Source organism: Crotalus tigris, unplaced genomic scaffold, assembly GCF_016545835.1.
Source record: "Crotalus tigris isolate CLP2741 ecotype Arizona unplaced genomic scaffold, ASM1654583v1 scf7180000018068.1947079, whole genome shotgun sequence".
Lineage (NCBI taxonomy): Eukaryota > Metazoa > Chordata > Lepidosauria > Squamata > Viperidae > Crotalus > Crotalus tigris.
Genome location: NW_024096805.1, coordinates 929731 through 957511, shown reverse-complemented (window position 1 = coordinate 957511; position 27781 = coordinate 929731). Strand labels below are relative to the sequence as shown.

Sequence of the window (27781 nt, the reverse complement as noted above, 5' to 3'; positions counted from 1 at the left end):
CCACTGATGGTCAGAAAGATTACTGTACCTCATCAGCCCAGTTGGGACAAGTGATTTGAGGAACCAATAGAACCGAGCTGGGTGGATATTAAGATCTGTACTGCAACTATCTTAATGGCCAAGAGAGGGCAGTAAAAGTGGATATAAAACTATTTATGCTGCCTTCTAGTGGTCCTTTGAATTATTGCAGCTGAGATAAGATAGAGTATTCTAAGTACTGATCCAGTCATTGTTTCTCAGTATGAGCAGTTCATCTGCAGAAGAAAGGGCTAAACACAGTGGTGGATTCAAATATCTGAACAACCGATTTTCTGTGTGGATGCCTCTTCTGGAAGTCCATTTTTCCGGAAGAGAAGAATGGACTTCCAGAAAAAAATTAGCTTCCAGTTCTTCAGAAGAGGTGCGAACCAGCTGAATCCCACCACTGGCTAAACAGCCTTGCATATGGTGTTATTTTCCTAAAACAATAATGAAGCTATAGTTATGATTGGAGTAGCATAGAAATTTAACAAAATATTAGCTAGCCAGCTAGTTAGCTAGGTAGATGATAGATAGATAGATAGATAGATAGATAGATAGATAGATAGATAGATAGATAATTATTTATTGAATTGACGTGCTTCCCGTATCACCTCCATGATGATTTTGGGCAACTAAATATGTGAGTGGATAGTGGATTTATGGACCAAATCATACATACTTCTTTTTTGGGGGAGTTTATCAAAATCCAGTTACTTAAAGTGCATTCAGTCTTCTCCACTAATCTACCAAATAAAATTCTCAGCAACAATCAGATGTTTGAAGTCTAGCCCCTGAAGACCCATCCCCTGGCCACTAGGCATTACATCTTTGCTCCTGGGTTCTCCAACCCAAGTTCTGAACCTCAGAAGATCTATTAAGTGGCTGCTTCTATCTACCAAGAGGAACATGACGTTTCTGTACCTGATGGGTCCGAGGATGATCTTGTTAAGGAGATCGTGATAAAGGTTCTTAGCAGCTGCAAGGCCCATCCATTCAACGGTCAAAGACGTGACAAGGCAGAGAACAATGCCTGCCCCACTGAGAATGCTGAACACTGCAACGTGGCATGTCTGTTCCAAAACAAGGATAGCAATAGCAATAGCACTTAGACTTATATACTGCGTCACAGTGCTTTACAGCCCTCTCTAAGTGGTTTACAGAGTCAGTATTATGCCCTCAACAGTCTGGGACCTCATTTTACTGACCTCGGAAGGATGGAAAGCTGAATCAACCTTGAGCCGGTCAGAACTGAACTGCTGAACTGCTGGCAGCTGGCAGTCAGCAGAAGTAGCCTGCAGTACTGCATTCTAACCACTGCGCCACCACGACTCTTATTTTATACCAGGGGTAGGCAATCTTGGCTCTTTTATGACTGGTGGACTTCAACTCCAAGAATTCCTGAGCCAGCCATGCTGAGGGGAAAGGGAGAGGTTTCCAAGCTGAGCCATTAGTCTCAGGAATTCTGGGAGTTGATGTCCACGAGTCATAAAAGAGCCAAGGTTGCCTACCCCTGTTCTAAATGATACATGGCTCTATACAATTCTAAATCCTGGGAAGTGAGACCATTTCTTTTCATGGTTTTGAAATACCCCATAAACATATAGCTGGTGGTCATCCTACTGAATAAGTTATGTTTTTATACTCCGTGCGCTTAATTACCCAGGTTAGTTGGATTTTATAGTCCTTTAAAAGAAAAAAAATGGAAGAAGCAACCTGGAACTAAGGAGAAACTTCCTGACAGTTAGAACAATTAACCAGTGGAACAACCTGCCTCCAGAAGCGGTGAATGCTCCAACACTGGAAGTTTTTAAGATGAGACTGGACAGCTATTTGTCTGAAATGGTATAGGCTGGTTTCCTGCCTCGATGACTTCCAAGGTCTCTTCCAACTTTATTATTATTATTATTATTATTATTATTATTATTATTATTATTATTATTACTAAACTGCGCGGTCTTGAGCTGGATGGAAAAAAGTGAAATGCTTCTGTAAGAGAAAGAGTGACAGAATCTGGGGGAGGAGTTAAAAAGGGGGTCAATCTAGAACCCCTACGTATTCATAAGTGGGCTAAGCCCAATCCTCCCTTGAGCTCCATGGACCTTCATCTAAGACCAAGCAGGTGCCGTCCATAGTGGAGAAGATTCTTTTCAGCAATAAGTCAGTTTAATTGGACCTTTCTGTGTGGCTCTGATTTTTCACCCCTGACAGTTTCAGGGTAGTGATACCCTAGTACAGTGGTTCTCAACCTGTGGGTCGGGACCCCATTTGGGGTCGAACGACCATTTCACGGGGGTCGCCAAACAAGGCTGTCTGCCATTTTTTCCCCTTTTCTTTGGCCACGCCCCTGGCACCCGGTGATGTATAAGTGGTTGGGGGTCACCACAACATGGGGAACTGTATTATGGGGTCGCGGCATTAGAAAGGTTGAGAACCACTGACCTAGCATCTCTCAGGATAGATCTAGTAAAGTTATAGCGTCAATTTGGCAAAGATTCTGTCCATTAGGTGTAAGTAAATAAAGGATTGGACTTGATTGGGTTTTACTGTCTCATCACTGGGCTTGGGCCTGACCCCTGGTTTTATGAAGAAATTGGAATTAAAACATCCCACATGAATATAGATATGTAATATGGATAATTAATTAATTAATTAAAATAAATCTGAATTGTATTTGCTGTGATCCGAGAAACGCCAAAACAACCCCAAAAGTCTTCCAATATCTCAGGGGCTGCCACAAAGAAGAGGCAGTCAAGCTATTCTCCAAAGCGCCTGAAGGCAGGACAAGAAGCAACGGGTGGAAACTCATCAAGGAGAGAAGCAACCTAGAACTAAGGAGAAACTTCCTGACAGTTAGAACAATTAACCAGTGGAACAACCTGCCTCCAGAAGGTGTGGATGCTCCAACACTGGAAGTTTTTAAGAAAAGACTGGACAGCCATTTGTCCGAAATGGTATAGGGTTTCCTGCCTGGGCAGGGGGTTGGACTAGATGACCTCCAAGGTCCCTTTCCAACTCTGTTATTCTGTTAATCTGTGACATGATTCTTCTCCAAGACCTCCTGAGTTCTCCCCTTCTGGTGACCCTTGTTGCAGGAGGATTGTTTTCCTTTCTTTTCTTTTTTAACCGATGAGTAAAATGCAAGATTAAAATCCATGCTGGCAGGGGAATTCTGGGAGTTGAAATCCATCCACCTTAAATGACAAGGTTCAGAAACACTGTAATAAACAGTAGAACTGGCAAACGGATTCCCTCTTCTAGCCTTCAGGAAATGCTTTGGCAGTCAAACCAATGAGCTGCTGAGTTTTCCGATTTGAGAAGAATCCAGAGAAAGAAATATTTTGGGAAATGTTAAATCTTTTTAAAAAGACAGAAACCAGCCCCCAGAAATCAGGCCCAGCCCCTAGGCAGAGGCTAGCTTTTAGAAATGCAACTTCAATAATCCATTCAGGAAGGTTGAAGCTAGAAGTTTAGGAAGACAAAGACCCTTTAAAATCTACATACCCCACCCAAACGCTAAGACCGGACAGAACAGGATTAACCCACAAATGCCAAAGGGGCACGTTCAGACCCAGGTCAAAGTGCATGACACAGGAAATACAAAGACTCAAACAGGACCAGGAAACAACCTCAAGAGCACCAGAAGGTATAAAAACCCACCACTCTCTGCTACATGTGGTCAATTTTTCAGAGACATCTTTCTGTCTGGCTCTCCTCTTCAATAAACTACAGCCTTCTTTATAAAGTGGCCTCCATTTTGTTTATTCCTGGCTTGGACTGGACCCTGATGAAGATTTTTCTTTCGATACTGACTTGCAAACGCAAACCGCTTTGGGATTTTATTTAAGCAGAACACAGCAAACCCAAAACATTATTTGCAGAAGCTCAAACAGTTTGCAAAAAACGCCGCTCTTAGTTCGAGTCCTTCATCTCTCTTTTCACACCGGGCTAAACAGACCCTCCAAAGGGGATTTGAAATTCCTGCAACTGATGAAGGAAGATCCTTAGTTCATTTCTGAGAACTCTCTCGCTAAGCCGTGACTAAGTTTCCAGCAGCAGACAGAAAAAGAGATTTCCTTGAATCTCTACAGACTGTCCCTGTCATGTTTACTTGACCGCTTTAGAGGATAAGTTTATTCTGGGCAGTTCACAATTAATAAGGGGACGTGGAGAGCTTTTAACACTGAGTGCTTATTACAGCTTTTTTCCCCTCCCCCCTGAAGAATTATCCAGAGGTATTTATAACTGAGAAATCATTTCTAATTTAACACTGAGGAAAGTTTATTCAGTCTGACTTTCTGCATTGCTGACGCAGCTGAGAAAAATTATGGCTGCGGCCTGCAGAATGAATCTTAAATGCTGCAGTTTGTTATTACTGATGTGAACAGAGGAACCAAACTAAATACATTAAGGGGTGACGTTAAGTATTTATTTAATAAATGTTAGATTAGGTAACATCTACTCAAAGTCAGAAATGACTTCTCGTAAGTTCATGGATATTCCATGTTGTTTTCTTGGCAACATATGAAAGTGGTTTATTTATTCATATCCCTCCTTTATTATTATTATTTTTACAAATAACTCAAGATGGCAGACATTTCCAACACATGTAAAAAAGATGTTGAGACTTTAGAAAGAGTACAGAGAAGAGCAACAAAGATGATTAGGGGACTGGAGGCTAAAACAAATAAGGAACGGTGGTTGGAATTGGGTATGTCTAGTTCAGTGGTTCTCAACCTTTTTAATGCCGCGACCCCCAACTGGTCGTAAGTCGAGGACTACTCAACCAGTCGTAAGTCAAGGACTACTCAACTGGTGCAGCACCGTTTGCAGAATGGGACTTTTGGCGGGCTCAGCAGGGCAGAGACAGCCTGGACAATTCCTATTGGCTTTTGAAAGCCAATAGAATTAGACTCTATTCAAGAGAGTCTATTCTATTGGCTTTCAAAAGCCAATAGAATAAAAGGGAGTAGCACAGCTAAGGAAAAGGGGAAAAAAATGGCGGACTGTGTTGTTTGGCGACCCCTGTGAAATGGTCGTTCGACCCCAAATGGGGTCCCGACCCACAGGTTGAGAACCACTGGTCTAGTTTAATGAAGAGAAGGACGAGGGGGGACATGATAGCAGTGTTCCAGTATTTCAGGGGCTGCCACAAAGAAGAGGGAGTCAAATTATTCTGCAAAGCACCTGAAGGCAGGTCAAGAAGCAACGGATGGAAACTTATCAATGAGAGAAGCAACCTAGAACCAAGGACAAATTTCCTGACAGTTAGAACAATTAACCAGTGAATTTAGTTTTTGGGTTCAACTATGTAGTGCCAATACTTTGTTTCCTGAATAAAATGTTCTTTAAGGAAGAATTCTTGCCTTGAAGTTCTTTTGATGGGTTTCATCTGTCGGAACCATGACAAGTTCATCAGAGACTCTTTTTCAGCCTGCCTTCTTCTCCATTGTTATTACTTATATCTATGGAGATTCTCAATCATCCAGGTCATGGGTTGTCCCAAAGGTGCTTTTTTTCACAAGGCAACTGGACTTTCTTGTTTTTCTCTGAAGACATTTCACTTCTCATCCAGGAAGCTTCTTCAGCTCTGACTGGATGGTGGGGAATGGAAGGATTTATACTCCTTGCAACAGTTCAACAGTTCCAAGAAGGCTCCACACTCATTTGCACCACTCAGGTGACTTTGACAACACAGCTAAGCCTTCAGGGGCATCAACGACTCTCTAAAAGAATGCAAATGACCAGCTGTCTGCAAGGAGTATAAATCCTTCCATTTCCCCACCATTCAGTCTGAGCTGAAGAAGCTTCCTGGATGAGAAGTGAAATGTCTTCAAAGAAAAACAAGAAAGTCATTAAATTAAGGTCCTGCTCTTGCCATTAAACATTCACCTACCTTTTCGGAGCAAAGCGTTTGGGTCTGATTTGTAGATGTCCACTGAGCCAGCCAAAAGTCAATAGCAACCATGACCGAGTGTTTCAAGAGTTTGGAGAAGATCATCAAGGAGAGCAGAAGAAAACCACCCGAAGTGAGATAGAGCCAACAAGTCTTCCAGGGCATCTTCATCCTGAGTGGCATTGCAGCAGACAAGCTGTCATCTTCTTCCTCTTCCTCCTCTTCCTCTGAAAAGTTACAGAGGTCACTGAGTCAATTAACCTGGACAAGTTAGTATCTCCCACAAGATCAACAGAGATATAGTGAGATTCTAGGGCAGTGGTTCTCAACCTGTGGGTCGGGACCCATTTGGGGGCGAATGACCATTTCACGGGGGTCACCAAACCATTTTTTCCCTTTTCTCTAGCTGTCCTACTCCCTCTTATTGGTGGCCACACCCACTTGGGGGTCACCACAACATGGGGAACTGTATTATGGGGTCACGGCATTAGAAAGGTTGAGAATCACTGTTCTAGGTAGTGATAGACATTCAAATATGGCCTCATAATTGCACCACCAGGTTCTAGTAGCAAAGTGGTGATAGTCACTGAGCAGGAGACCCCTACCATTTCAGACAAGTGACTGTCCAGTCTCTTAAAAACCTCCAGTGATGAAGCACCTACAACTTCTGGAGGCAAGCTGTTCCACTGGTTAATTGTCCTCACTGTTAGGAAGTTTCTCCTTAGTTCCAGGTTGCTTCTCTCCTTGATTAGTTTCCATCCACTGCTTCTTGTCCTGCCTTCAGAATAGCTGGAGAATAGCTTGACTCCCTCCTCTTTGTGGTAGCCTCTCAAATACTGGAATACTGCTATCTTGTCCTCCCTCGTCCTTCTTTTCTCTACACCAGCCAAACCCAAATCATGCAACTGTTCTTCATATGTTTTAGGTCAGCAAAATCCTGAGTCTCAAGGAGAGAAGGGTCCTACATCCCACTTTCCTGTTGCCAACTTATCTTCAAATTTTAGCCTTTTAACTGTTGACGAAATGCCACTTACTAGAAAGTCATTCAGAGCAAGCATGTGTGAGACCTAAGGGGCTTCATGTTTATTGCTTAAATGTACACTCATGCATAATTACCTCCATATTTAACAGCTCAAACAAAATAACACCCACATTACCTTCATCCTCATCCTCCAGCTGTGCTTTCGATTCTCTTGGGTACATGGCTCTTCGGAGAGTTTTCCTTTCTAGAGTAGTTTGATCAGCGTCCATATCCTGCATAGGGGCATTAAAAATTTGGTACAAAGACTTTTTTAGAACATGAGGTGAGGACCATTATTTCAACCTGAGGAGTGGGTTGGGTTTATCCCTAAGGCAGGGGTAGGCCACCTTGGCTCTTTTATGACTCCTGGACTTCAACTCCCAGAATTCCTGAGCCAGCGATGCTGAGGGGAAAGGGAGAGGTTTCCATGCTTAGCCATGCTGGCTCAGGAATTCTGGGAGTTGAAGTCCACGAGTCATAAAAGAGCCAAGGTTGCCTATCCCTGCCCTAGGCCGCTTTATGACTCGTGGACTTCAACTCCCAGAATTCCTGAGCCAGCCATGCTGAGGGCAAAGGGAGAGGTTTCCAAGCTGAGTCATGCTGGCTCAGGAATTCTGGGAGTTGAAGTCCACGAGTCATAAAAGAGCCAAGGTTGCCTATCCCTGCCCTAGGCCACTTTATGACTCATGGACTTCAACTCCCAGAATTCCTGAGCCAGCCAAGCTGAAGAGAAATGGAGACGTTTCCATACTGAGCCATGCTGGCTCAGGAATTCTGGGAGTTGAAGTCCACGAGTCATAAAAGAGCCAAGGTTGCCTACCCCTGCTCTAAGGAATAGCAACAGCACTTAGACTTATATAGCAATAGCACTTATATAGCAATAGCACTTAGACTTATATACCGCTTTGCAGTGCTTTACAGTCTCTCTAAGCAGTTTAGAGAGTCGGCCTATTGCCCCCAACAGTCTAGTAATCGATGGCTGTTTTATTATGCTAGCAATTTTACAATTTTAGTGGTAGCATGTATTTCAATTAACATTGGTAGACCTGAATTTGCCTGCTTGCTTCTTGGTGTGAGCACCACAACCTTTCACCAAGAGACTTCCAACAAAGAAGATTTGGATAGAAATGCCACCGAAGGTCACCACGTATGGATCAAACCAGGCCTTCATTTTCCTGCTCTTCATATTTACCTTTTCCAGTTCCTGGTCTTGACGATTCATGAGAGTTTTCCAGTGGTCGTACAGCTCCACGTCTTTAGTTTGGATGTCCTTCAGGGTCCCTTCTCGGAGAACAGTGCCATCTTTCATGGCAATGATCTAAGAAGGAAAAGTAAACCGTGAAGCTCTTCCATAAATATCTGCCTGTTTGGATACTGGAAATCTATCTGTGGGTGAAATTATAAAAAGTGTAGTGTGAGGCATCTGGAATCATCTACCGGTGCTGACCTTGTTGACCTCAGAACTGATTCTGGACTTCAGTCCTGGGAGCTTAATAGAGTCTATGCATAGATTACAGGTGTTCTGTTTGGGACTTAGTGAGTTAAGCCAGCACACTTTAATATTATTATCAGATAATAAATCTGAGATGGCATGGCATAGATTAACATCACTTTTCTACCAAGGATGTTTTCTTAACTAGTTGCCTTCTCTTCCAGTTGTCAGTAACAAAAGAGCTTCTTTGTACCATGATGAATTCTGAGCAGCAGATGAATTCTGAGATCAAACCTACATTTCATTCATCTATGACTCTTGCTTAGACACCACATCTGTGAGAATTGATTTGTATCCAGTCGTTGAAGCAAAATGCTGCCCCTTGAATCCTTTACCCTTGTCTTCGTTGATATAGACATGTTTGTCATATAGCCTGTTTAGTCCAGGGTTAGAACCAGGAGATGTGAGTTCTAGTCTTGCCTTGGCCATGAAAGACAGCTGGGGGACTTTGGGCCAATCCATCCACCCATCCATCCATAATTGTCTGTCTGTCTGTCTGTCTTTATCCATCCATTTCTCTCTCTCTCTCTCTCTCTCTCTCTCTCTCTCTCTCTCTCTCTCTCTCTCTCTCTCTCTCTCTCTCTCTCTCCCCATCCTTTTTGTCTGTCTGCCTGCCTGCCTGCCTGCCCATCTGACCGTCCATCCATCCATCCATCCATCTATCTATCTATCTATCTATCTATCTATCTATCTATCTATCTATCTATCTATCCCTCCATCCATATATCTCTCTCCCTCTCCCTCCCTCCCTCCATCCCTCCATCCTGTCTGTCTGTCTGTCTGTCTCTCTCTCTCTCTCTCTCTCCCTCCCTCCCTCCCTCCATCCATCCATCCACCCATCTACCCATCCATATCCCTCCCTCCCTCCCTCCTTCCATCCATCCACCCACTCATCCACCCATCTTACCCAGTCAGCATGTGGAAGATACTGCAGTTTATGAGTCACTAAGACGAGTGTCCTCTTGTCATCTTTCAGGAATTTCACAATGCCTTCTTGCATTAAGTGGTCACTGAGGTGAATGTCCAAGGCAGAAAATGGGTCATCCTGGAATTCCATATAGGAAATTAAACAAAGCCTCACAAAAGAGATATTATATTCTATCTTATTGTCTCCAGCACCTCTTGTTATCGCTACCTTACTTCTGCTACACATACCGGTAGAATGGCATTCCCACTGATAATATTCAATACTGCACTCTCAGTGCTGATGGAGGGGAGATAGAAGATTATTATAGATCTCCTTCTGTAATTTGCTTATGCATTTTTTGGCCTTGGCCAATAAATTAATTCAGTTAAAATATTACTTTTCTCCTTTAAATTAATGAGTTTTTCACAATCATCATCTCTTTAAAATTATAGCTGTCTTAAACCTCTAAGTGAGATTGGGCAACTTTTTTTTAGCTGATGCATCACCTAAAAATTTGGTGAGAGGATACAGGGACATGATAGACAAAACTTTCTCCCACGTTCATAGTTCTACTAAGTTTTGGAACTCTGAAAAGAAGCAAGTTATTTTCCCATTTTCAGCATATTGTCGACACATACAAACACTCTGCTGAATATTTGCCTTGCCATCCAAATCTGGTATTATAAGCTGGGGTGCGGAGGTGGGGTGTGTGGAAAAAATAATATCTAACAGCCAGGTAGCCAGGGAGTCCTCACCTTATGACCACAACTGAGATCACAATTTCTATTGCAAAGCAAGGTGCTTGTTAAATGAATCACGCCCGATTTTTGCCAGTGAGGTTCACGCGAGTGAGGCTGTGAGCGTGCGCCTGAGGCCCTGAGCGCTCACACAAATGGGGTCCTGAGCACCTGCAATGCTCGCACAAGTGGGGCTGCAAGCCCCCGCAACGCTCAAGGGAGTGAGGCTGTGCACACCAGCCAGCCATTCACGTGATCTGATTGTGAATAGGCCACAGACCGGTAGTAGGCTGTGGCTCACAGATTGGGGACCCCTGATCTAGATCAGTGTTTTCACCTTGGCAACTTTAAGCCATGTGGATTTCAATTCCCAGAATTCCCCAGCCAGTAGATCATTTTGGATGGAACCTAGATTCTTCTTTTTCCTGATTTTGAAACTGTTTTTGCCTCTTTTAAAGTACTTTTCACTTACCAGAAAGACGATGCTGGTGTTTTGGTAGAGCGCTCGAGCGACACAGATGCGTTGCCGTTGACCTCCGCTCAAATTAATTCCCTAATGGGTATAATAAACCATAATTTTCAGTCGACTGCCCAAACATTGCAGCATCTTTATGGACAAGCCCTTGAAAAATGCCGACTATTTTTTTTTAAAAAAACACTCTAAAACTAAACTTCTTCTAAATTTATATGACATTGGTTTATTCAATCTCAGCGCTGTTGGCTAACAACCCTAAAGTGTGAACAGTCTAAAACAGGAGAAAAAAAGATCTTGGCATATAAGCAGGGATTGTTGTTGTTTAGTTGCTAAGTTGTGTCCAACTCTTCACAACCCCATGGGCCATAGCAAGCCAGCCCCCCAGCCCCGTCCTCCACTGCCAGTGCAGTGGTGGCGAACCTTTTAGAGACCAAATACCCAAACTGCAACCCAAAACCCACTTATGTATCGCCAGGTGCTGGGTGGGCGTGGCCCACTGGGTGGGCATAGCTATGGTGGTCATGGCAGGCTGGGTGGGCGTGGCCAGGGTGGGTGTGGCCTGCTCGATGTTGCTCCTGGAGAGGGATGCCTGTGGGGGCCGGGCAGGATTGGGGGAGATCCAGGGAGTCTCTGGCGGGTGGGGCAATGGGCAGGAGGGTTGGCCCTAATTTATATTCATTGTGTTGATGATACTATCTAGCTGTCTCCTCCTCCACCATCCCCTTCTCTTTTTGCCTTCCATCTTTCCTAACATCGGGGTCTTTCCCAAGGAGTCTCTCTCTCTCTCTCTCTCTCTCTCGTACAATTGTAATAAGCAGGGATAAGACATTTCAAAACACTGTGAGCTATAAACGCCATCTTATGGCAAAGCTAACTGGTAATGGAACGGATTTGCCAAGAACCGTGAAGCACTTCATACTTGCTCCATGAAGTTGCCATGAAGCTGAAAGCCATTTGATAGCATGACAAACCTCATCAGGAGTGGCAACACATGCAGAAACAGTAGTAGGCAGGAAAGAAAAATGCAGGTAAAACCAGTCACTCAATAGTAGTAACTGTGAGAAGGACCTCGGAGTCCTAGTAGGCAATCACCTAAATATGAGCCAGCAGTGTGCTGCAGCTGCCAAAAAGGCCAACACAGTGCTAGGCTGCATTAACAGAGGGATAGAATCAAGATCACATGAAGTGTTAATACCACTTTACAATGCTTTGGTAAGGCCACACTTGGAATACTGCATCTAGTTTTGGTCACCATGATGTAAAAAAGATGTTGAGACTCTAGAAAGAGTACAGAGAAGAGCAACAAAGATGATTAGGGGACTGGAGGCTAAAACATATAAGGAACGGTTGCTAGAATTGGGTATGTCTAGTTTAACGAAGAGAAGGACAAGGGGGTACATGATAGCAGTATTCCAATATCTCAGGGGCTGCCATAAAGAAGAGGGATCAAGCTATTCTCCAAAGCACCTGAAGGCAGGACAAGAAGCAACGGGTGGAAACTAATCAAGGAGAGAAGCAACCTAGAACTAAGGAGAACTTCCTGACAGTTAGAACAATTAATCAGTAGAACAGCCTGCCTCCAGAAGCAGTAAATGCTCCAACACTGGAAGTTTTTAAGAAGAGACTGGACAGCCATTTGTCTGAAATGGTGTAGGGTTTCCTGCCTGAGCAGGGGGTTGGACTAGATGACCTCCAAGGTCCCTTCCAACTTTACTACTATTATTATTATTACTTAATTTTAAGGTGGACATCCCAAGCTGGGTAATAAAATATTGGAGGCATTGAAAAGGCTTCAATAGGCTGGACAGTTACATCTTTGAAAGGCTGTCACAGAGAAGAAGGGGGTCAATCAATTCTCCAAAGTATTGAAGGCAGCAGGAGAAGAAACGGGTGGAAGATCATTAAAGAGACATCGAACCTAGAATTAAGGAGAAATTTCCTGACAGTGCGAACAATTAATCAGTGGAACGGCGTGCCTCCAGAAATTGTGGATACTCCATTACAAGAAGAGACTGGACAGCCACACTTGTCCAGAATGGCATAGGATCTCCAACGTGGGCAGGGAGTTGGACTAGAAGACCTCCAAGGTCCCTTCCAACTCCATCATTCTAAGTAATAGGATGAATGCAAGGATGGTATAACCTGATTTTCTCTAAAGGCTGTGTTTCCCAAGATAGTGTTTCTTCAAAGCCATCTTTGAGACTAACAGGACTAAATTAGGAAGAGCAAAGTTCAGCAATAGCACTTAGACTTAAATAACACTCCATAGTGGTACAGCAGGGGTCCTCAATCGTGGCAACTTTAAGACTTGTGGACTTCAACTCCCAGAATTCCTCAGCCAGCAAAGCTGGCTGAGGAATTCTGGGAATTGAAGTCCACAAGTCTTAAAGTTGCTACGGTTGAGGACCCCTGATTTACAGCACTCTGGGCAATTTACAATGTCAGCATTATTTGCATTTTGCCCCCAGCAATTTGGCTCCTCCTTTTATCCACCTCGGAAGGATGGAAGGCTGAGTCAACTTTAAGCTGCTCAAGATTGAACTCTCAGCAGTGAGCAGAGTTAGCCCGCAATACTGCATTCTAACCACTGCACCACCACGGTTTTCAATCTGATCTGCTTCCAGCCATGAAAACTTCTTGGGTGACTTTTGGCTACTTGTTGTTTCTCAGCTCAGCTTATCTCACAGGGCTGTTAAAATTGGGATAAAATTGTAAAGCTGATGGCTTGAGTCCCTGGAGAAAAGGTAGGATGAGGAGAAGAAGGACGATACTTTCCATTTTGGTCCCGCTTCTCTCTTTCCTAAGCATCCATCTGCAAGGAAGGGGCAATTCTAACCTCATTTAATTTTTTAACTAAATATGTACACCGACTCAATCCAGTTGGATCCTCGGTCTGAAGTGATCTCCCGCAGAGGGACCACACGAAATCAGCCTGAGGGTCCAGAGGTCGTTGCTTGAGCAACAGTGGATACACTCCAGCATTACGGAGGTCTCTTAATAATGCTGGAGGGTCTGAAAAATAACAATGAAGTCATCTTTCTGAATTTACCCTTTCTCCAATTTCTGTCTGATCTCCAAAGGGCAACAGATCAATGTCAGGTTGTAGGGAACAGGCATCAGTGACTGTTTTGTACCTGTGGAAGAAATATTTAAAAAAAAAAAAAAAAGCATGAGGTCCAGAGAAGACTGGAAGGTTTTAAAGGCTAACAAATCAAATCTGGAACAAAGATGGACTAGAGGTGGAAGTCAGATGGAAGACAGTTTCTACAGAGGCTGGCTGATTTATAATACAGTTAAAACAGATGACAGGCAGTCCTCAACTTACCACAGTTCGTTTAGTGATCGTTCAAAGTTATAACGCCACTGAAAAAAGTTGTCAAGGTTCAGAAACATTGTTTGTAAATGCTCCGTGAGCTGCATTGGTTCCCAGTCTGCTTCTGGGTACTGGTTTTGACCCCTAAAGCCCAACATGGCATGGCGTGGCACTAGGTTATTTGAGAGACTGCCCCTTCCCAAGCATCTACCTATCCCATTAGATCAAGCAGGAGGGATCTGCCTTCAGCCATGAGAAATAATAATAATAATAAAGTTGGAAGGGACCTTGGAGGTCATCTAGTCCAACCCCCGTCTCAGGCAGGAAACCCTATACCATTTCGGACAAATGGCTGTCCAGTCTCTTCTTAAAAACTTCCAGTGTTGGAGCATTTACTGCTTCTAGAGACGGGTTGCTCCACTGGTTAATTGTTCTGTCAGGAAGTTTCTCCTTAGTTTCCATCCATTGCTTCTTGTCCTGCCTTCAGGCGCTTTGGAGAATAGCTTGACTGCCTCTTCTTTGTGGCAGCCCCTGAGATATTGGAAGACTGCTATCATGTCTCCCCTCGTCCTTCTCTTCTTTAGACTAGACATCCCCAATTCCAGCAACCGTTCCTTATATCAAAGCAAAATTAAAATGAAGTAAACTTTGCTGTTTTTTTGGAAATGGAGCCATTGGATCTTTAAATGACCAAGTGACACAGGCAGTCCTCAACTTACGACTAAGCGAGACAGTTATTAAATGAGTTTTTCTCCATTTTACAATCTTTCTTGCTACCGTGGCTAAGTGAATCATTGTAGTTGTTAAGTTAGCAACACGTGTGTTGAGTGAATCTGGCTTCCCCATTGACTTTGTCTGTCAGAAGTTTGCAAAAGGGGATCACATGACCTCCTGGGACACTGCAGTCATCATAAATATGAGCCAGTTGCCAAGCGTCTGAATTTTGATCACGTGACCAAGAGGATGCTGCAGTGGTCTTAGGTGTGAAAAACAGCCACAAATCACTTTTTTCAGTGTCATTGTCAATTTGAACAGTCACTAAACCAGTGGTTCTCAACCTGTGGGTCGGGACCCTATTTGGGGTCGAACGACCATTTCACGGGGGTCGCCAAACAACGCAGTCTGCCATTTTTCCCCCTTTTCCTTAGCTGTGCTACTCCCTTTTATTCTATTGGCTTTTGAAAGCCAATAGAATAGGCTCTCTTGAATACAGTCTAATTCTATTGGCTTTCAAAAGCCAATAGGAATTGTCCAGGCTGTCTCTGCCCTGCTGAGCCCGCCAAAAGTCCCATTCTGCAAACGGTGCTGCACCAGCTGAGTAGTCCTCGACTTACGACCGGTTGGGGGTCACGGCATTAAAAAGGTTGAGAACCACTGCACTAAACGAACTGTTGTAAATCAAGGATTACCTGTACTCTAGTGCAATCTTAGTTTTCAGATTAAACAAACAAACAAACAAAAAGACTCAAGTTTCAGGTTTTTTTTAAAAAAGATTGTTCTATGGTTTTTAATTGCTGCAATGCTTGTATGCTGCCCAGAGGCATATTTTGTGAGACGGGCAGCTGTATAAATTTGTGAAATAAATAAGTCAGACAAGAATCTGTTTTCATTGGTACATCATGCTAAGTTTGGCTTGTTTGAAATTGGTCTTTTTAAAAAAAAAAAAAATTCTTAATGAAGCCTGTATGTTTAGTTTATGAGTTTGTGTTTTTGTCTGAACCTACGACATGAATTAATTAAGCAATCAGAGCTTGTTGTGTGAACCACTATAGAAATTCAGGATATGAGGATAATGTTCTGGGTGACTTGCGATTCCCAAATATTAAATAACAGTAATATTCCTTTTGTTTCCCCTTCAAATTAAATATAAACATGGAATAAAAGAAAACGGGGTGGGTGGGAAAGTAGCAAAATGATTTTGGTGCAAAAGGCTAGTCTGGGAATCGAAAACCCATTTCCTGTGTTGATAGTATTCACTCAGAAGTGCTCTAATTATTCTTTATTTTTAAATGTATGACTTCCCCTCTTCCTCCGCCAATTTTTTCCCTTGGAACTGATATCATAAACTTTAAATTCAGCCTCAGCTCCCATATTATGATTGATAACCCACATCTGGAGCTGTGCCTCTGATTAGGATCAATTCCACTAAGTTTTAAGTCAATAGCACTGGGCTGCTTTTATTAACCTACTCCTTCTGTTTTCCTCTTGGGAGCTATAGAGATGTTTTCCCATCCTCCATTTCATCATATCCTTTTTTGGAAAACACTTTCCAGGATCAGAGAACATGGCCAGGGGAGGGAAGAGAGGCGGGCGACTTACAAGAGCATTTGACAAGGCCTGCAAACAGGGAAAGGTTATCTTAGCAAATGCATTGCCTTCCCACTTCACATTTTACGAGGTAACTGGGGAATGCAGCTTAGAAGAAATTTACAGGGAAGGATGGCAGTTTAAAAGAGTGTCTTCTCGCTGACTAGCTTGTAAGGTTATTTTGTCAGCTTCTGGATGCACTGCCGCCAGTCTTGTAAAGATGAAAGGAAAGGAAAATGAAGGAAGGCATCAGGTATTCTTGGTGATTTTAGACCTGCAGTTTTCAGGGCTTCAAGATGCAAATGGTTGTTGCTACCAGTAGGCCAGACCAGAGGTCCCCAACCTTTTGGGCACCAGGGACCGGTTACGTCAGTGGTTCTCAACCTGTGCTTCTCAACCATTTAGAGTCGAAAGACCATTTCACGGGGGTCGCCAAACAACGCAGTCTGCCATTTTCCCCCCCCCCTTTTCCTTAGTTGTGCTACTCCCTTTTATTCTATTGGCTTTTGAAAGCCAATAGAATAGACTCTCTTGAATAGAGTCTAATTCTATTGGCTTTCAAAAGCCAATAGGAATTGTCCAGGCTGTCTCTGCCCTGCTGAGCCCGCCAAAAGTCCCATTCTGCAAACGGTGCTGCATCAGTTGAGTAGTCCTCGACTTACGACCGGTTGAGTAGTCCTCGACTTACAACCGGTTGGGGGTCGCGGCATTAAAAAGGTTGAGAACCACTGGGTTACGTGGAGAGAGGTTTTTCTGTGGACTGGAGGGCACGTGGTTTTGTGTGCTGCCTGCATCCCACGGATGGGGCTTTGCTTGTTTGTGCATCTTTGGCGTACAGCCATGCTGACTACATGACCACGGAAATTGTCTTCGGACAACGCTGGCTCCCTCAGCCAAGAAACAGAGATGAGAGTTGGACATGATTGACAGGGAAACTTTTATCTTTACAAATAATCCGTGCTTAATGACCCTAATTGGACTGGAATTTCCATTCCTTAGCAAGGCAGTTGTTAGGCGAAACAACATTGTGACTGCACCACTTGGCAATTCCACTTGTTTTGGTTTTGCGGAATCCAACCAGAGTCAGCCATCGGGACCAAAGGTTTATTCTTCCAAGCTTTTAGGCTCGTGTGTGCACTGGGCTGTTCTACACATTATAGTTATATAACGCCTGATTGCGTGTAGGTTTTAGTTGTTAATTAGAGTGTTGATGGCTGGCTATTAAATCATTAACTGTTGTTTCTTTGTGCTGCTGTGTCCTTGGCTGCTAAATACCTGATAGGCCGGTGGTAAATCAGCACTCCTATTTGACTGACAAGGGGGCCATTTCCCATTTCATTCATTTCACTGGATATTTTTGTCCCTGCCCGGCCAACAATCATAGTAGCTAGTTTTGATTTTCAGGTGAGGACCTCTAACTCAGGGGTCTTCAAACTTGGCCCTTTTATGACTTGTGGACTCCAACTCTCAGAATTCCTCAGCCAGACAAGCTGGCTGAGGAATTCTGGGAGTTGAAGTCCACAAGTCATAAAAGGGCCAAGTTTGAAGACCCCTGCTCTAGCGTCTCCTGTCCCGCCATGCTGACCTCTGCTTCAACTTCTTTGCCTACCTTTCTCTCCCCTTAATATCTGCTCTTTTCATTGTCCTGCACTACACTACCACCCCTCGCTGACCCTCCTATCCTCTTCCTCCCGCTGCTGACCAGGTGCACCTAGCCCGAGTGTACCTCATAAGCAGCAGGAGAAAGAATTCAGCCAAGGTCAGCAAGGAGTGGCAGCTGGTAGCAATATAAGTGGCAGCGGCAGCGTGCACAGTGGTTAAAAGGGCAGAGTTGGAAGGGAGATAAGTGGGTGGGGGCATTTGAAGTTCATTTAATTTATTTTTACTTATCCAATTTATTGGCTGCCTATCTTACCACAGGAAACTCTGAGTGACTTGCCATATTTAGAAGTGTATGGTGGGACGTCAATACAGGTGGGCTGCCCCACACCTGAATTTTGATCAGCTGACCAAAGGAGGGCTGCTAAGGCTGTAAATCCAAGGAGGTCTATAACGATCACTTGTTCAGTGCTGTCATAACTGTGAGCAGTCACTAAATGAATGGTCGTTAAGCGAGGACTACCTCTACCTTTTTTTCTGGGATATTATTCCAATTTTCCAGCCTGGTCCAGCAGCCCTGGAATCCACACAAAGTCCAGCCATCCAAATTTCAACTCACCTAGGCCAGCCTTGCTTCATTTTCAAGATCAGCCCGCATTAGCTAAGTGGTGCCGAGTGCCAAACACCAGTTTGTCATTGCGCTGTAATTATCTCCCAGCTGAATCTAGAAAAAGTGCAGGAATTCTGGCACCCTTGTTGTTTGGAAAGAGAAAGATGTGAAATTTTTACCTCTGTTTATTAAAAGGACTCCCAAAGATAATGTTTTCTTCAACCGTTGCATTCAAGAGCCAAGGCTTCTGAGCTGCGTAAGCCACCGAAAACCGATTCCTAGTGGAAAGGGGGAATTTAGAGGCATTAGAGGCAGTGGATAAGGAACAACTTCCTACAGGTTTTAACAAGGGTGCATTCAAATGAGGGAGGCACAAAAAAACACACCAAGGAAAATAGCTGTTAAAACCAGATTTAAGGGGAAAGAAGAATTAGGTTAGCGAAGCACCCAGTCTCTACTTTAGCTTGACTTTTTTTTGTGTGACAAAACTCCTTGCTTAAAAAGTGTGGTCCATATCCGGTGAATTCACATTTATCTCTAAGTCAGGAGACTTGGCATGCAAAGAGGAGACAGGATCATCCCAAAGATGCTTCCCCTCCCCAAAAAAACTTTCTTGTTTGTTTGTTTTTGCTTTGCATCCAAAAAGCTTCTTCAGTTCTGATACAAATCTCGTACAAAAGGTATGCAACAAAAATGGGAAAAAATGATGAAGACCTTACAAAAATATATTTGTGGATATTCCGTTCACGTTTAATGAACATTTATGTTTTTTTAAAAAAATTCTAATACCGTATATGCCGGCGTACAAGGCGACCCGGCGTATAAGACGACCCCCGTCTTTATCGCCGGGCCGCATTCCTAGAACGTCGTCTTATATGCCGGAAACTACCAGTATTTCCGATGTATAAGACGACTCGGCGTATAAGATGACCCCTGTCTTTGGCGCCGACTTTAGCGCTCGCGGAAGTCGCCTTATACGCCGGCATATACGGTAAATTACTCTGCAACTTTTATTGGCATGTGTTCGAAGAGATATGGGTGCTGTGAAATATGCAACGTTGGTTAGAAGAAATTTTAGGTAGTCTCAGAGTCCACATGTAAGGAGTTTTTGAAGGCATAGACATTGTTAATTTCCATTAAATCACCAGGATATCTGATCACACAGTGGTTCCCAGGAGCTACCTGATTTGACAGATGAACTGAAATGAAATCTTGTGTTCCTTGAGTCCATATGTCCATCAGTTTGGAAAAACCATGAATATTTGGCTTGACTCTGTATCTACAGTAACTAGGGAAGCTAAATGGTGGCATTTCAGTTTAGATCACTGAGACATCCAGATTGGGATTGAATGTTAAAATGTTGAGCTTTGTACTGTTGAAGGTAAAATTTTCATCATGGTTCAGTCCAAGCCAGGAATAAACAACATGGTGACTGCTTTAGAAAGAAGGTTGCAGTTTATTGAAGAGAAGAGCCAGACAGGAAGATGGCTCTGGCAGAAAAGAGAGAGAGAGCACATGTAGGGAGTGGGTTTTTATACCCTCTGGAGCCTTTTGTTTGGAGTTGTTCCTGTGGCATGAACTTTGACCTGAGTCTGAATGTGTCCTTTGGTATTAGTGGGAAAGTCAGATTTGCTTTATGACTTCCTGATTCACTTAACAACTTCAGCGATTTGCTTAACAAGCGTGGCAAAAAAAGGTTGCAACATCAGGCGCAACTCACTTAACAATTGCCTTGCTTAACAACAGAAATTCTATTCTCAATTGTGGTCCTATGTCGAGGACTACCTGTATTTGCTTAGCTTTGGGTACTTTGATAGATTCCCTGTCTCCAGTGTTCTGATTTTGATTTTGATTTTTACGCTGTGTGAATGCTTCCTGTGAATACTGAGTAACAAACATCCTTTCACTGCAAAGAAAAAGGAAGACTTTTCAGGAAATGGATGCTAATGAGACTATAAAGCCTCTTCTGTGTCTTCTGAACCTTACAGACAAGTAGTCCTCAACTTACAGCAGTTCATTTAGTGACTGTTCAAAGCTACAACATCACTGAAAAAAGTGACTTATGACCGTTTTTCACACTTGCGACCGTTGCAGCATCCCTGTGGGTCACATGATCAAAATTCAGACCATTGGCAACTGACTCGTATTTATGACGGTTGCCCAGTGTCCCAGGGTCACGTGATCCCCTTTTGCGACTTTCTGAGAAGCAAAGTCAATAAGGGAAGCCAGATTCACTTAACAACCGTGTTACTCACTTAACAACTGCAGCGATTCACTTAGCAACCGTGGCAAGAAAGATCATAACATGGGGCAAAACAAATGTCTCGCTTAGCAACGTAAATTTTGGGCTCAGTTGTGGTTGTAAGTCAAACTAGAAATTCCATTATGAGGACTTCATATGGCTCAAGTCATTTGCATCGAAGACTGGGAACCACTGTGCTGTAGATGTTTGGGATTAATATATTTTAGGAAGTTATTGTATCTGAGGAAAGGAAATGAGGTATTGGTTGAGAGGTAAACAAAAAAAAAAGTTTCAGGGGGCAGATTGAAGAGTAATACCTCCAGCTTGCTTCAACAGAAGGCTCAGATTCATGTATGCTGCAAGTTACAATAAACAATATTTTAGTAACTGTTGAGAAAGAGATAACACCATTGGAGCTGATAAACGTTTAAGTATGGAAGGAAGGGTGTCCAACAATTAAGCAAAATCCTAATTGTGATGTGTAAGAAGAAAACCAAGCATATTGGTACAGATGGCTGAATATCATGCTATTAGACCTTGCCAATTCTCCATTTTGTGGCCATCACCAGCCTTAATTCAGAGAGCAACTAATAACAACAACAACAACAACAACAACAACAACAACAACAATAATAATAATAATAATAATAATAATAATAAAAAGTTGGAAGGGATCTTGGAGGTCATCTAGTCCAACCCTCTGCTCAGGCAGGAAATCCTATGCCAGCGGTAGGCAACTTTGGCTCTTTTATGACTCGTGGACTTCAACTCCCAGAATTCCTGAGCCAGCCACTCTGAGGGGAAAGGGAGATGTTTCCAAGCTGACCCATGCTGGCTCAGCAATTCTGGGAGTTGAAGTCCACGGGTCATAAAACAGCCAAGGTTGCCTACTCCTCTCCTATACCATTTCAGACAAATGGCTGTCCAGTCTCTTCTTAAAAACTTCCAGTGTTGGAGCATTCACAGCTTCTGGAGGCAGGTTGTTCCACTGGTTAATTGTTCTAACTGTCAGGAAGTTTATCCTTAGTTCTAGATTGTTTCTCTCCTTGATCAGTTTCCATCCATTGCTTCTTGTCCTGCCTTCAGGCGCTTTGGAGAATAGCTTGACTCCCTCTTCTTTGTGTCAGCCCCTGAGATATTGGGACACGGCTATCCTGTCCCCCCATCATCCTTCTCTTCATTAAACTAGACATACCCAATTCCAGCAACCGTTCCTTATATGCTAAAATCTCTATTTTCCCTTAATTTTTCCCAAAAATATCAAATAGATTTGGTTCATCGGTAGTTGGCTTCATACTATTATAAAAATATTTCTTGCTCAAATTTTTTTTTAAAAAGCCAACATTTCTACACCTGTCCTCTGCTCTTCCTGGACCCCTTCTGAGTATCCAAAAGGTTTCCACTGATAATGAGAAATCAATATGATGACCATACATCGCCTCCTGGTATTCTTTGGATACTCACGAATGGTGTCAGAGAGCCTTTATGAAGTGAATTTATTCTGAGATATGGTGATATGGAGCTCACCATTGTAACTGTTAGTTCATTTCAAAATCAACATTATGGATAGCGGCATTTCAACTGGAAATTTAGTGCTGTGCTAAATGTCCATTGGAAATGATTATTTTAATGCTCTACTTAGTATTAATATTTAAAACACTCAACCTGTGGGTCGGGACCCCATTTGGGGTCGAATGACCATTTCACGGGGGTCGCCAAACAACGCAGTCCGCCATTTTTTTCCCCCTCTTCCTTAGCTGTGCTACTCCCTTTTATTCTATTGGCTTTTGAAAGCCAATAGAATAGACTCTCTTGAATAGAGTCTAATTCTATTGCTTTCAAAAGCCAATAGGAATTGTCCAGGCTGTCTCTGCCCTGCTGAGCCCGCCAAAAGTCCCATTCTGCAAACAGTGCTGCACCAGTTGAGTAGTCCTCGACTTACGACCGGTTGAGTAGTCCTCAACTTACGACTGGTTGGGGATCGCGGCATTAAAAAACTTGAGAACCACTGATTTAAAACATCTCTTGGAAAATAAACATTCCTAATGTCACAGGATTCCTCCTTTTTTACAAGGGTCTGTATTCCTTAAAGCAGAGGTCTCCAACCTTTTGGGCACCAGGGACCAGTTCCGTGGAGAAAGGTTTTTCCACGGACTGGAGAGTGTGTGGTTTTGTGCGCTGCCTGCATCCTTTGGATGGGGCTTTGCTTGTTTGTGTGGACCGGTTGCTGGCATGCTGCGGCCCAGTATTGGTCCACGGACCGGGGGTTGGGGACCCCTGGATTAAAGAATCTATAAAAAGGATAAACATGTAGATAAATGTAGTGTTTTAGGTATGGTTGAAATGTACATCATTAATGCATCACTGCAGCTCACATCTAGTCTATGGAAACACACAAAAGAAGGAAAAGCATCTTGCAGACTCTGTGCTGCATAGAGGCAGATATTCTTCTTGAAAACCAGGTATGTGAGGTAAAATTTTAGAATGCAGGAAGAAGCTGAAGCAAGCAAAGAAATTTTAAAAAAATGAAGTTGTAATATGTATGTAATCCTAGTCAACAGAGTGCTGCTAATCTTAAGAGTCAAGTTTTTAGGATCCAAGGATTACCAATAGAAAAAAAAATAGCGAGAGAGCAAACCCCACCTTCTTCTGATGATGTTACCTAGTTGGGTAATGAAATGTCTGCAAAAAACCTACCAAGCTTAGAGAGCACCAAGGACCCCCCACAGTCCAGGAGCTGTATGATTAAACTCTACGTGCTGAAATTCAGGGCATTTGACAGAAGATAAATGAAGAGAATAGATTTTTATCAAGATGGAGGACATCCTTCTGCATATACTACATTTTTAGGTAGATCTTTTGTAGATCTGATAAGTCTCAGCCAATGTAGGGACAATGAAACAGACACAGAATTCCTTGCTCTGTTTAAATGTATGGAGATATTCCTCACTAAGAACTTTGATAAGAGGCACAGGAGAACCACAAATGCTTGGAGATTCTGATATCAACAGTCCCAGCCTTGATATTACAAGGACAGTATAGAAATCTCAGTAAAACATATTTGTACATTTCTGCAACCCAGACTATTTTCGTAGGCAAATGACTCTCTGTCCCTAGATTTTGGAGAACCTACAGTCAACGTACTATTGAAAATCTGACGGATATATCATAGCCAGCCTTCTGGAAATGCTTACTGCTCATAACATACCTCTAACGTGGAACTATCTATACTAAACTACAGAAATTGCTTTTTTGTAGAGTGATTAGAAGTTGAATATACAGTATAAGCAAGAGTAGGCAACCTTGGTTCTTTTATAACTCATGGACTTCAACTCCCAGAATTCCTGAGGCAGCATGGCTGGCTCAAGAATTCTATGAGTTGAAGTCCACGAGTCATAAAAGAGCCAAGGTTGCCTACCCCTGGTATACTGTATAAGAAGCATAGGTTTGAAAATCTGATTCTGAATTACTGGCAAATCAGCATTCTGCTCTTTAAAATAGTTGAGACTATTTCTCTCTACAACTCTCTGGGAGTTGTAGTCCACATAGCTTAACATAGCTAAGGTTGAGAAACATTGCTTTAGATCAGCAGTTCCCAACCTGTGGGTCGCGACCCCATTGGGGGTCGAACGACCATTTCCCGGGAGTCGCCAAACAATGCAGTCCACCATTTTTTCCCCCTTTTCCTTAGCTGTGCTACTCCCTTTTATTCTGTTGGCTTTTGAAAGCCAATAGAATAGACTCTCTTGAATAGAGTCTAATTCTATTGACTTTCAAAAGCCAATAGGAATTGTCCAGGCTGTCTCTGCCCTGCTGAACCCGCCAAAAGTCCCAGTCTGCAAACGGTGCTGCAAGTTGTCTGCAGCGAAGGCGAGCTGTCTGGAAGCTTCCACTCTTCCCTGCTGAGCAACTACTAAAAATGTAAGCAAAAGAGGGCCAGGGGTGGGAGGTGGGAAGCTGGCGGGCGCAGGGAGGGTTGCTGGCGCATGTGGGGCCCGGCGGGTGCCTTACCTCCCTTGGGCTGGGCCAGCTGGTGGCCCAGCCGGTGGTCGGCCTGTGCCGTGTCTGCTGCTTGCCAGCTACGCCTTGGCCGGCGCAGGGGGCGGCACCACGCATGCGCGGCACGCCCGGGCAGGGAAAGTCCTCGACTTACGACCGGTTGCGTAGTCCTTGACTTACAACCAGTTGGGTAGTCCTCGACTTATGACTGGTTGGGGTCGCGGCATTAAAAAGGTTGAGAACCACTGCTTTAGATGATGACTGGACAAACTTAAGCATGCAGAATTACGTCGCAAGGGAATGATGGGAGAAATTAAAATCTTAATGATTATGTCAGGGAACTGAAAACACCAGAGTTGAATTCAGTAATACCTGTGAACTCCTGGAAACACCTTTCTGTCAGGCAGCCTGAAATTGTCAGCGAAAACGTAAGCAAATTTGTTTGCACCAGTTAAAATTACAATTCAGGGATAGATCAAGCTTCTGGTTTACAATCACAGGGCCATTGCATTCATCTCCTGCTTTTGCAGGACTCCACAAACTTTCAGTCTTCATTCGTAAACAAAAACAAACACATTTCTAGCCCTTGTGATCCCCAGAGATACCTACTATGATCTATCAAAAAGTTAAATTGTACTATCCTGCATTTCTTTTTAATGGGAAAACAGTCCTAAGGAAACATTGGAAAGCTACCAGCATAAGATCATGCCGTCTGAATCCCCTAATAGTTTAGACATCATCAAAGCTCCTTTCGTGACAGACTATGCATTGATCTTTCTTCCAGCGCTAAATTTCACAATTAAAACAGGCCATATTAATCAAGTTCCCTGACTGATTTATTGATCGCAAATATTATCCTTCATGTCATTCATTGCTTGAGCCGCTCATGATTTGCGAGATTAAAAATAGCTCCTTCATCCGGATTTAATCCTCTCTCTCCAGACAACCCCGGTTTGAGTTAACCAACTTGAAAACATACCGGTTCCAATGAACTTTCCCTTCCAATGTTTGCATCTCACCGAGGATAGCAAGAAGGAGAGAAGATTTGCCACAGCCAACTTGTCCTACAATCATAGTCATCTGGCCTACAAATTAATAAATCAAAATTAGACGTTTTAACCCATTCCTTCCGTAGCGTATTCAGTTAATGATTATTCCAACTGCTTGCCTATAGGCATAAACACCCCCGTATTTCAAGAATAGATGCCCTTCACATTCTAAGCTTCTGCTTTGATCGTTGTTTATTTGGGTTGTCGGCCATTTTGCAGTACATTGTTTGGGGAAAAGGAATGGCTATAAATCTCTCAAGGGAAGAGCTGTTTGGTTAGAAATAAGCTCAGGCAGATTATAGACATCCCATTTATTTCAATGTAAGAGATTTTAAACAAACCAAAAAAATTCCTGTGGCTGTCTATTTTGAAGTCTTGTTCCAAGAAAATGAATAGATGGCCGTACCTTAAAAAACTTTAGAGAGATAGAGATAGAGATAGAGGTAGAGGTAGAGGTAGAGGTGGAGGTGAAGGTGGAGGTGGAGATAGAGGTGGAGGTGGAGGTGGAGGTGGAGGTGGAGGTGGAGGTGGAGGTGGAGGTGGAGATGGAGATGGAGATAGAGGTAGAGGTGGAGGTGGAGGTGGAGGTGAAGGTGGAGGTGGAGGTGGAGATGGAGATGGAGATAGAGACGGAGACGGAGACAGAGACAGAGATGGAGACGGAGACGGAGACAGAGACAGAGGTAGAGGTAGAGGTGGAGGTGAAGGTGGAGGTGGAGATAGAGGTGGAGGTGGAGGTGGAGGTGGAGGTGGAGATAGAGATAGAGACGGAGACGGAGACGGAGACAGAGACAGAAATGGAGATGGAGATGGAGATGGAGACGGAGACGGAGACAGAGACAGAGGTAGAGGTGGAGGTGGAGGTGGAGGTGGAGATAGAGATAGAGATGGAGGTGGAGCTGGAGCTGGAGATATAGAGATAGAGATATACCTAACGATTGCAGGATTTGGGTATGGCCAGTCTAGGGGGGACATATTAGCAGTATTCTAGTATTTGAGAGTCTGCCACAAAGAAGAGGGGGTCAACTTATTTTCCAAAGTACCAGAGGGCAGGACAAGAAACAATGGAGAGAAGCAACCTGGAATTAAGGAGAAACTTCTAACAGTGAGAACAATTAACAAGTAATCAGTGAAACAATTTGCTGTCAGAAGTTGTGGATGCTTCAACACTGGAGGTTTTTAAGAAGAGACTGGACAGCTATTTGTCTGAAATGGTATAGAGTTGGGGGTTGGATTAGGGGGATGGACTAGAAGACCTCCAAGGTCTCTTCCAGTTTCTGTTCTGATTGATTGATATACACCGTCTATATCACTATATGGGTAAATCTGGATGGTTTGTAGATTGTTCTATAGTTAATCTATGCACGATCCTTTTAAATGTTCCTAAGTATCTAGAGGCAATTGAAAAATGTGCTGAACAAAATGATACTGAACGTGCAAAATTCATTTACCTGTTGGGATTCGGATATCAATACCAGATAATGTGGCGAGCCCACTTCCCCAGGAAAAGTATCCGTTGGTTACCTGCAATGCATAATATCGTATATTAGAACTGCCAACAGGTGCGTGTAATAATTATGCTGAAGCTAATAAGCAAGCACAGCTGTGTCTCTTACAAACCAGGTAAGGATACAAAGCTTTTTTTTAAAAAAAGAGATTACTGAAATGACACGAGAATAAAAGATGCCAAGGGACTTTAAAATGGGTGTGCTACATAATAAACATGCTTTCCAAAATGTTCCAATATTTAGAATACTGTTTTAAGTACAAAACAATCCTTTTCAGGGAAGATGAATACAACAAGTAATAAATGAAAAACAAAGCAAAACGTATGGTAAAAATCGAGCTGCTGGTCTGTCTCTCGGTGCGGTTCAAGGCTTTGGTAATTATCTTTTAAGCTCTTTGTTTCTGGCGTGGGTTTCTGGTTCTTTAAGGGACTGTTTTATCCCATTGGATTGGCCCACCCTACCTGTGCCTGCAGAGGAGGCATGCTGCACGGTCCAGCAGGTGGGGTCCAGGATTAGGGCCTTTTCTGCTGTTGCATCTGCCCTCTGGAACATCTTGCCCACCCACTCCAACACTTCTGATCTTCCATAAGAGCCTAGTGGCCTGGCTC

General features: G+C 43.3%; 1 protein-coding gene across 4 annotated transcripts in view; it reads right to left on the bottom strand.

Annotated features, from left to right (window-relative positions):
* ABCC9 (ATP binding cassette subfamily C member 9) overlaps positions 1-27781 on the bottom strand; it is a 104927-nt gene that overhangs the window by 35038 nt on the left and 42108 nt on the right. For 3 of the 4 annotated variants that reach the window (XM_039347376.1, XM_039347378.1, XM_039347375.1), the window contains exons 16-26: positions 27117-27189; positions 25596-25701; positions 20935-20973; positions 18555-18653; positions 13596-13680; positions 10544-10624; positions 9335-9472; positions 8128-8253; positions 7072-7168; positions 5915-6141; positions 943-1091 (exon numbers count right to left, since the gene is read on the bottom strand). In XM_039347376.1, coding sequence (XP_039203310.1) covers positions 943-1091; positions 5915-6141; positions 7072-7168; positions 8128-8253; positions 9335-9472; positions 10544-10624; positions 13596-13680; positions 18555-18653; positions 20935-20973; positions 25596-25701; positions 27117-27189 — 1220 coding nt within the window. The remainder of the gene's footprint in view (positions 1-942; positions 1092-5914; positions 6142-7071; positions 7169-8127; positions 8254-9334; positions 9473-10543; positions 10625-13595; positions 13681-18554; positions 18654-20934; positions 20974-25595; positions 25702-27116; positions 27190-27781) is intronic. The other variant, XM_039347377.1, reaches the window with a different exon arrangement.